The 10,734-nt window shown below is 41.6% G+C and overlaps 1 protein-coding gene across 1 annotated transcript; it reads left to right on the top strand.

Moving 5' to 3' along the window:
• The first annotated feature begins 205 nt into the window (after positions 1–205).
• On the top strand, positions 206–8,240 carry LOC128601570 (GTPase IMAP family member 6-like). The gene is made up of 8 exons (XM_053614868.1): positions 206–221; positions 1,343–1,870; positions 3,226–3,272; positions 4,138–4,196; positions 4,302–4,351; positions 6,062–6,453; positions 7,160–7,297; positions 7,873–8,240. Exons 1-6 carry the CDS (start codon positions 206–208, stop codon positions 6,403–6,405), a joined length of 1,044 nt encoding a protein of 347 aa, XP_053470843.1. The 3' UTR covers positions 6,406–6,453; positions 7,160–7,297; positions 7,873–8,240.
• The last annotated feature ends 2,494 nt before the right edge of the window (positions 8,241–10,734 follow it).

The raw sequence follows: 10,734 nt of genomic DNA on the forward strand, positions 1-10,734 counted from the left end.
CTAATAAACTATCTGAAAAATACTGGGATAAGTGAGAGACTTTAGTACTCTAGTAGGAATATCTAGTATATAGTTATTTGTTTATTACTATTTTTACCCCTGCCAATCTGCTGCCCACACTCCAGTCCAGTAGGTGGCGCTAATGCGCCATAAATTGGTTTGCCAACCGACATTAAAACCAGAAGACCCTTAGCAGAGACACGAAATGTCGTTGGTTGAAGGTAGGGATTAAATAAAATAATTCAGTTTAAACTGATTTAAATGACTAAGCCCGGGTTAAACAATATTCATAAACAACATTCCGGGTTAAATTCAATGATATTTGCACTTCAATGTGTTAATGTGTGTGTAATATTAAAGATGCGACTCGAAGGCACAAGTCACAGCGTAAACAACGTCTTAATCCAGGAGGTGTTTTCCTGTTCATCTGTTTATATTAGGGATACACCAAATGTTCGGCAACCGAAATTATTCGCCGAAAATAGCTAAATAAATAAATAAATAAATAAATAAGTGTTCGGCCGAATAAATTTGAACGAACACTGACATGTGTGATGACGCGCCAAATAGCCTAGTAACCAGACTGAGACGCGCCAATTTCACGACCTCCATTTCCGGCAGCACGCTCGGTGCGATGAGGGGGCGCGCGCATGCACGTGCTACGTGAACGACCGCATGCTCTTCGGATGTTGACAACCATTCTGCTATAACTTTGTTTACATTGTTTACTGTGGACACGTTATCCGTCACGTAGTATTCCGTCACGTCGCGAGACGTAAGGGAGTAGAGTATGGAAGCAGGTAAAGTCATTTATTTAAGGGCAGGCAGACAAATCCTGTATCTACTATAATACTCGGCGAGGTGTACAGGGACACGAGTGGTATATATCCCCAATATAATCAGCCGTATAGAACTATACTATATCTACTATAATACTCGGTGAGGTGTACAGGGACGCGAGTGGTATATATCCCCAATATAATCAGCCGTATAGAACTACACTATATCTACTATAATACTTGGCGAGGTGTACAGGGACGCGAGCGGTATACAACCCCAATATAATCAGTACCACATCAACCACTGGTGGTTAATGCCCACTGGTGGTTCATGTTTACTGTTAGTTAATACCCACTGGTAGTTAATGTAATACTGTTACTTAATGCCCACTGGTGGTTAATGTTTACTGTTAGGTACCGTTGTTTACAGTAATACCTGTGATCAGTGTTATACATCCTGCTCATTAAGGAAAATTCCCTGTGATGATATGACTGTGATCAGCTATTTGCTGGTAGATTAATTATTCTATTTCCTATTCTATTTTCACAGTGTCAGAGCTGAGGATTGTTATTTTGGGGAAAAGTTTTCCCACAGACCTCCATTGTGGGAAACTTCATCCTGGGCAGATCAGCGTTTGAGACTGAAGATCCTCCACATTCATCAGAGCTTCAGAGTGTCCGCGGACATGTGGAGGGAAGATACATCACTATCATCAACACACCTCATCTGTACGACCCTAAACTCTCTAATGAGAAGCTGAGTTGGAGAATAAAAGAGTGTGTTTCACTTTCTACACCTGGACCTCATGCATTTTTACTCGTGGTACAGCCTCATGACATTACACAGAAAGAGAGAAACCTACTGAGATACATCCTGAACTCCTTCAGCGATCAAGCCATAAACTACTCCATTGTGATAAACACAGACAGTGGGTTTAATACATCAGAAGATGAATTAAGATTCACTGCCATTCAGGAGTTAACAGAGGAATGTCATGGGAGGCATCACAGTTTTTCACAGTTACACGAATCGAGCAGGAGCTCAGTTTGTCAGCTGTTTGAGAAGATTGAGAAGTCGTTTAAACCTGATGGTGAGCCTACTACAGAACTACAGGTTTTCCTCAAGACACAATCAAGACAAACCAGTTAAATGTAACAGGAAGTGTTCAAAGGAATAGCAAGACACTCTCTGCGATGCACACACACTCACATCTCCAATTCTCACAACAACCTACATTACCTTTAATGCACTGCACCTGAATATTAACCATTTACTCCAATGTATTTTCATATCACCTACACAAATTCTGTTAAACTTCTTTTATCTAGATAATGAAAAAGAATGTGTGTGACCTGTGGCACACCTGAAATTATACGGAATCCTGCTTCAAAGGCTCTCCGAGCAGTGAATGGTGGCAGCATTGAAACAGAAAATATACAGCCACTAATTTCCATACTTTAATTAGGATGAATTTCCATTGATCCACAGTACATAATGACTTTATTATTTTATAATCATAGAATTATGGTGTGACACCCTGGTTTTATGAGGAATTGATTAGACAGGAGGTAGGAGTGAGGAGGAGCGGTGCTGTATTTGTTTGGCTTGTATCTCTGTACTTTCAGAACAATTCGGACATCAGTCAAAAACAAGAAAACATGCTCTCGTTCTCCCTGACTCCGCCCTCCGTTCACAAACTAGCGTTTAACCATGCTTCTGACACAACATATGACAAATCTTAATTTGACGCAAATCTTACCAAACAGATCTTAATTAATAATCTTAAAAAATATATATTAAAATCTTCTACTGTGAGCACTTTATATACACTTGCAATCAAAATTATTCACCCCCCATTGCAAATCAAGTTTATTGTCAGAATGTACAGACTTTCAGCTGTTTGCGATGAACAAATCAAACAAATGCAATTGTAATAGTTCAACACAATGAATGCTTCAAGTGTTTTTTGCCAAATTCAACTGAAATGGAACTTATAATGACTTCTCCAGTCTCAAAATTATTCACCAGCTGAATAGAATCCCTCACAACAGCACAAGTATGCAGAGCAGGTGTTGTCCCAAGCACACTTGATCAAGGGCTTCATTAACTGCACCAGGTGTGCTTGAGCTGGAACATGTGAAATACCTGAACTGGCTAGGGGTAGAAAATGTATGAAATACCTGGAACAGGACAGAAAAAGGAAGCTGTCAATGGCTGCAACTAGATTTCTGAGAAGACAGGGTGTGAAAAACCCTCGAGTGATTGCAAAAGACCTGCACATACACTTAGCAGAATTTTAGATATTATAAATAAGCTACTAGTCAGTAACAGACCCTCCAAAAGGTTACATTCAGTACTTCAGTGGAATTTCTGTGAACCTCTGTCTAAAAAAAAAATCATAACATGTATTGTCTCCTAACTGCTGTTTTTACATTTTATTCACAGACTTGACCGTTCACCAGAAACAAGATGAGCAAGCAGTACAAGGACAGGTAAACAGATTCTTATGCAGTCCTGGTCAGATATCAACTTTCTAGGGTTGAGCTGTACTAAAATTTCCATACCCGTGTACTGACTGACATGGCATGTTCCAGGAAAAAAAACTAGGACTTAGGCTTTTGCCCTCATGGAAATTTCAGATTCTATTAACAAGCAGTTGGTATACTTGTGTACAACACACACACACACACTGTGACATTCTGAAGCAGAGCATGATCAGTATGCAGTATTCCAGCATGATAATGACCCCAAACACACCTCCAAGACGACCACTGCCTTGCTAAAGAAGCTGAGGGTGAAAGTGATGGACTAAACCCTATTGAGCATCTGTGGGGCATCCTCAAATGGAAAATGGAGGAGCACAAGGTCTCTAACGTCCACCAGCTCCGTGATGTCATCATGGAGGAGTGGAAGAGGACTCCAGTGGCAACCTGTGAAGCTCTGGTGAACTCCATGCCCAAGAGGATTAATGCAGTGCTGGAAAATAATGGTGGCCACACAAAATATTGACACTTTGGGCCCAATTTGGACATTTTCACTTAGGGGTGTACTCACTTTTGTTTAGACATTCCAGATGTTTAGACACTCCAGATGTTTAGACATTAATGGCTGTGTGTTGAGTTTATTTTGAGGGGACAGCAAATTTACACTGTTACCCACACACACACATTGTTAGATATAATGACTAATCAAATAACATAAATAATGTTTACGGACAGACTGAAGGCTTTTCTGGTAGGTGATTTGCTCTTTTTAAATGACCGAAGTTGAAAGTCTGCCCTCTGGCTGATGTGCGCATGTGCGTTGTTGTTATTCTCTGTTGACTGCGTATTTCTCAATCTGATGTCACACACTTAGGGAGTCCGGCTCTTCTCTCAGTATCTTCATGTGGAAACCAGATCATCATCAAAAATGAGGTGAGTAGGTTTTCTTACTCCTATGTGTGACTCTTTAACAATAATAATAATAGTAATAATAATAAAATTCAATGACCGTGTGGAATCTTCTCTCTGACTATTTAGTAAACAAGATAAAATTCAGAAGGACTTCCTTCTTCCGGATCTCAAAAAAGGTACAGTGAGGGGAAAAAAGTATTTGATCCCCTGCTGATTTTCTATGTTTGCCAGCTGACAAAGAAATGATCAGTCTATAATTTTAATGGTAGATTTATTTGAACAGTGAGAGACAGAATAACAACAAGAAAATCCAGAAAAACGCATGTCAAAAATGTTATAAATTGATTTGCATTTTAATGAGAGAAATAAGTATTTGACCCCCTCTCAATCAGAAAGATTTCTGGCTCCCAGGTGTCTTTTATACAGGTAACGAGCTGAGATTAGGAGCACACTCTTAAAGGGAGTGCTCCTAATCTCAGCTTGTTACCTGTATAAAAGACACCTGTCCACAGAAGCAATCAATCAATCAGATTCCAAACTCTCCACCATGGCCAAGACCAAAGAGCTCTCCAAGGATGTCAGGGACAAGATTGTAGAGCTACACAAGTCTGGAATGGGCTACAAGACCATTGCCAAGCAGCTTGGTGAGAAGGTGACAACAGTTGGTGCGATTATTTGCAAATGGAAGAAACACAAAAGAACTGTCAATCTCCCTCGGCCTGGGGCTCCATGCAAGATCTCACCTCGTGGAGTTGCAATGATCATGAGAACAGTGAGGAATCAGCCCAGAACTACACGGAAGGATCTTGTCAATGATCTCAAGGCAGCTGGGACCATAGTCACCAAGAAAACAATTGGTAACGCACTATGCCGTGAAGGACTGAAATCCTGCAGCGCCCGCAAGGTCCCCCTGCTCAAGAAAGCACATATACATGCCCGTCTGAAGTTTGCCAATGAACATCTGAATGATTCAGAGGACAACTGGGTGAAAGTGTTGTGGTCCGATGAGACCAAAATGGAGCTCTTTGGCATCAACTCAACTCGCCGTGTTTGGAGGAGGAGGAATGCTGCCTATGACCCCAAGAACACCATCCCCACCGTCAAACATGGAGGTGGAAACATTGTGCTTTGGGGGTGTTTTTCTGCTAAGGGGACAGGACAACTTCACCGCATCAAAGGGACGATGGACGGGGCCATGTACCGTCAAATCTTGGGTGAGAACCTCCTTCCCTCAGCCAGGGCATTGAAAATGGGTCGTGGATGGGTATTCCAGCATGACAATGACCCAAAACAAACGGCCAAGGCAACAAAGGAGTGGCTCAAGAAGAAACACATTAAGGTCCTGGAGTGGCCTAGCCAGTCTCCAGACCTTAATCCCATAGAAAATCTGTGGAGGGAGCTGAAGGTTCGAGTTGCCAAATGTCAGCCTCGAAACCTTAATAACTTTGAGAAGATCTGCAAAGAGGAGTGGGACAAAATCCCTCCTGAGATGTGTGCAAACCTGGTGGCCAACTACAAGAAACGTCTGACCTCTGTGATTGCCAACAAGGGTTTTGCCACCAAGTACTAATCCATGTTTTGCAGAGGGGTCAAATACATATTTCCCTCATTAAAATGCAAATCAATTGATAACATTTTTGACATGCGTTTTTCTGGATTTTTTTGTTGTTATTCTGTCTCTCACTGTTCAAATAAATCTACCATTAAAATTATAGAATGATCATTTCTTTGTCAGTGGCCAAACGTACAAAATCAGCAGGGGATCAAATACTTTTTCCCCTCACTGTAAATGTTTATAAACATGTTTACGACTAAACTCTGATGTTAAATAATATAAATAAGTGTCGGTGTGATGTGTGGTTGTGATTAATTCTATGCTTGTTTAGATGGGGTGAAGCTTTATCTCCAGAAGATCAGAAAAGTTGCTTCAGATAACAGGGGGTCAGAGATTAAACTGAAAAAGGTAGAAGAGTACAGTTTCAAGGTCGGAACTTTAGAAGAAACATCGTACAAAGATGAGCCCGACATGGTCGATGAGTGGGAGCAGTTCTACCTCCCAGAACACATGTTCATGGAGGTGATTGGTGTTTTTGAGGAGTTCCCCTGTTGCTCCCCCAATGGTGATCTGGTGCTGATGGTGTGTGAGGACGAGAAGGTGTTTGCTTTTGAAGATGAGACGCTGCATCTCGTCTCAAACAACCTCGAAGAGCTGTTTAAGAACGGCCTCTAGTTTCCAGGAACCGAGCAGTATTACCGTAGGCAAACCTTTGAGGACATGGTGAGTTCATCACTGTTTATCATTTAAATTCACACTAAATGAACTCTTTCATGTAAAGTGTCTACACTTACGGAAAATCAATTCGAGGCTGTTTTTAAGAAAAGATGCCAAGTGTAATTTAACATAAACCAGAGGCTGTTTGTCTTTCTGAACACCTCTGATAGATCTTTACAAACCTTTCACACAATATCACAGATTAAATTCTCCAGTGAGCATCTTTGTTTATTATTTTATTTAATTTAACAGTTTTATGTTTAGCAATTACAGTGAATTGTAAATAACCTAATATAAAAATTATATAATTAAATATTATTTATTTAAAAAACATTTTGGTGCAGACTCTTTAATTAATGCATTTTATGTTTGTTTTATTAAAGATAAGAGTTTAGTTTGTTTTTACCTCCTTAATCAGCTGCGTCATGCAACAGTCTCAGGACATATATATTTTTAACATCAACAATATCACTTCATGTTTTTTCTTAGACTAACTTTACAGGAAAATATAATTTCTGCAATTAACACAAGTAAAATAAAGTGCATGAAAAGGTTAATGTAACTTCTCAGGAGCAGGTTATTCTGTACATTCTGAAATGTGGGTTAAATATTGGGATTAGTGAAAGATAACAGTTATGTTTAATGTAAATGAACAAGGTTTAAGCGTGTGAAACTTTGCTGATAAATGCTGCTTTTTCATGTCTGTCTGTAGACCGAAGAAGATTGGGACAGGGTGAGGGAATCAGACGGATTGAAGGAGAAGAGGAAGGAACACCAGGAAATGCTAGAGAGTATGAAGGACTCCTTTCTCAACAACCTGGACATCATCATGGGGAGAAAGCAAGTCGTGGTGAGAAATACAGAGTGGTGTTTACTGAGCTGTTGCTATCGCTATCGGAGATATAAATAATTATAGGCCAGAGTACGCCTAATAAATCTTTATTCAGTGTGTTTCATGTATATTTCACAACACAAAGTGCTTAATGACCGACCATGGAAATAACCATTTCAATTATTTCTTGCAAATTTATACATTTTTATAAATATTTTATTTCTTATTTTATTGCTGTACATCGGTGAGCACTCTAAGTTGTACAATATAAATGTTTTTGTCTTTTAAAGTGTCAGGACCACTTTAAACTTTTAAAAGTGACTAATAGGCAGAAAAGTAAATAAATAAAAATGTAAAAACTAAATCAATCGTCACTGATGCACAGTGTGTGAGCCTTTTTATATTTAAGATAACAAAGTAATGCTTCACATGACCTATAAATTATATACATTTAACATAAATACAAGAAACAAATTGGAAGAAAAAATGGACAATTACTTTTATTGATGCAGTTTAACTGTCTGTAATGATGATGATGATGATGATGATGATGAGCACTGTAACTACTTATATTTGTCTGTGTTTCTCTACAGCCAATCCCTGATCCTGAGGAAAAGCCATTAGTTTCTGTTTGAAGCATGCAGTAAGATTAAAATCATCTGGGTTTGCATCACGTCTCTGTAGAGTTCAGCTGAAGCCCTGAACCTCACTGTAAAATCTCACTGATGTCCCACACGGTTCAAGTAAATAATAAAATCTTTATTAATCAGAGAATCTTGTGTTTGTTATTTGATGTGTTTCAGTTGCAGTTTAAAAGCAGGGGTGTGTGTGTGTGTTAAGTTAAATACGGTGATGGGGTCCATTATGACATAATTGCTCATATTAATGCTTCACTGAGTGCATTATAAAGAGTTTATTAGGCATCAGAACAGATTTATTGATGCAAAGACCATAAAGTACACACACGCACATTGCAATCTAATATATATATATATATATATATATATATATATATATAAAAATTAGAATTACTGTATGTATGTAATAAGTCATGACCCATGGTTTTTAAAGAAATGTATAAATTATAACACAATGCACAAATAAAATCCAGTAAAGTAATAATTTATCAGTCATGAAAGATTTACACCAAGATACTAGTTTAATTTGTACATTTATTGGTGTACAAGGTGTTATGACCCAGTCTAGGGTGAGGCCACACAGTGCAAGATAAGGCAAGGGGTTAATGTGTGTAAGGTGGAGTGAAATGAGTATTGGGTGCCCTAAGATTCTGTCAGGAATGAAGCACACACACAAATTCCCCAAAAATACTTCCTCAATGTGAGCTTTCTATCTGGAAAAGAACATACTAGCTCCCTGCTATACAACATAAACCCTGTTCAAGTCTACATCATAATGAGAAGCTTTGTGACTTACTCGGTCGAGGTCCGAGCCTCCGGGACAGGAGCAGCCTTACGCCTCAGACTTACTCTTTGGTCCAAATAAAATAATGAAAATAATAAACTGTAGTCTTAGTCTATCATCGAAAAAGAGGACTCTCTAGTCCAGGGATCTCAAACTCAACTTACCTGGGGGCCACTGGAGGTAGAGTCTGGGTGAGGCTGGGCCGCATCAAGTATTCCACAAAAAAAGGGTTTCAAGTATTCCAAAAACAGTACAACAGGGCAATCTTCCACATCGAAGGAGAAGGGGTCAGCAAAAATTTGTGGCTCCTGCTCAGTTGGAATGAAAACCTGCACTCACACCGGCCCTTTGCGGATAAGATTGGACACTCCTGGTCTAGAGTGGTAAACTGATGATATTATTATTCAGCTGTAATACTGACTACACTTCTTCACTGTGAGCTGAAATAACCACTTACACAATTTACACTTTCATTATACCCATTTCATTTCCATTTCCAGCTGAAGAAGAGTTAGTGTAACTACCACGGAGTTTATTACCATCACAGCAATTTATAGACAATTACATTTTTATTTATTATGAACAACACATCACACTTTTCATCAGTGGCGGCTGGTGCAAAAAATTTTGGGGAGGGTGCAAACAAACGGAAAATAATACTCTTAGTAATGTGGGACTGAATGTAATTGTTAAATAGCCATTTAACGTGTGTGTTACGGATCGGGACTGAAGGCGGATGCAGGTGCAGATCAAAGTCTTTATTATACACGTAACTCAATAACCAAAGAAAACGCAATCCTCACAGGAAAACGAGAAACTGGAATCGTGGCATGAAACGAGAGCAGGAATCAAGGCATGGAAACAAACGATACAAACTATATCACCTATCTAACCTATAATACTAAGTGAAGTGCTCAGTAACCATCCATCCATCCATCTTCTACTGCTTACTCCTTCTTCAGGGTCCCGGGGAAACCTGGAGCCAATCCCAGGGAGCATCGGGCACAAGGCGGGGTACACCCTGGACAGGGTGCCAGTGTGCTCAGTAACCGAGGGGTTTAAATAGTGAACATAATCAAAAAAAAACCATGGACACCTGGGGCAAATTAAAGACACTTAAACTAAACCAAATGCTCAAGCAGGATGCGAGTGAACCAAAACAAAGTCACCTGACCAGTCAGGAGCCGTACCGCAGTGCCATCTGCTGGCCGTGGTGTAACAGAACCCCCCTCCAATGGGGGGCCCCTGTGCGCGCTGTCTCTTGCTGCCACGGAAAACAAGGCAGCCTCCGTCGGGCAGCAGATGGGCGGAGCAACACCTCCACCGGGGTTGAAAGTCAGGGCACCGCCCCCGGCGGCACTGGAACGCTGGGCGCCACCCCCGGCGGCACTGGAACGCAGGGCGCCGTCCTTGGCAGGGCTGGAGCTCAGGACAGCCGGGCAGCACAGCGGGGCGGCATCTCAGCTGGGCTGGACAGCGGGACGGCCTCCTCGGCCGGGCAGCGGGACGGCCTCCTCCACTGGGCTGGACAGCAGGACAGCTTCCTCGGCTGTGCAGGGCAGCGGGACGACCTCCTCAGCTGGGCTGGACAGCAGGACAGCTTCCTCGGCTGTGCAGGGCAGCGGGACGACCTCCTCAGCTGGGCTGGACAGCAGGACAGCTTCCTCGGCTGTGCAGGGCAGCGGGACGACCTCCTCAGCTGGGCTGGAGAGCAGGATAGCTTCCTCGGCTGTGCAGGGCGGCGGGACGGCTTCTTCGGCCGGCAGGAGCTCCACCGCCAAGACCTCCCCGTAGGCCTCAAGCTGTAGCTCTGAGGTCGCTATGTTCACCTCAGGCGGGAGCTCCACAGCTGAGACCTCCCCGTAGGCCTCAAGCTGTAGCTCTGAGGTCGCTATGTTAACCTCAGGCCGGAGCTCCACAGCTGAGACCTCTGCTGTTGTCGTTGCCCCCCCCAAAAAAGTTCTGGGCCAGCCTTCACCTCTAAACTGGGCCCCGTGGTGCAATTTCCCTGCAGTGGGAAGCTCCAGGAGTTC

This window comes from Ictalurus furcatus, chromosome 25 (genome assembly GCF_023375685.1).
Source record: "Ictalurus furcatus strain D&B chromosome 25, Billie_1.0, whole genome shotgun sequence".
Classification (NCBI taxonomy): domain Eukaryota; kingdom Metazoa; phylum Chordata; class Actinopteri; order Siluriformes; family Ictaluridae; genus Ictalurus; species Ictalurus furcatus.

Coding starts and splice junctions, on each gene's coding strand:
- LOC128601570 (XM_053614868.1), top strand. Junction 1,871..3,225: donor GAAGTCGTTTAAACCTGATG/GTGAGCCTACTA, acceptor TTTTATTCACAG/ACTTGACCGTTCACCAGAAA. Junction 4,352..6,061: donor TCTTCCGGATCTCAAAAAAG/GTACAGTGAGGG, acceptor ATGCTTGTTTAG/ATGGGGTGAAGCTTTATCTC.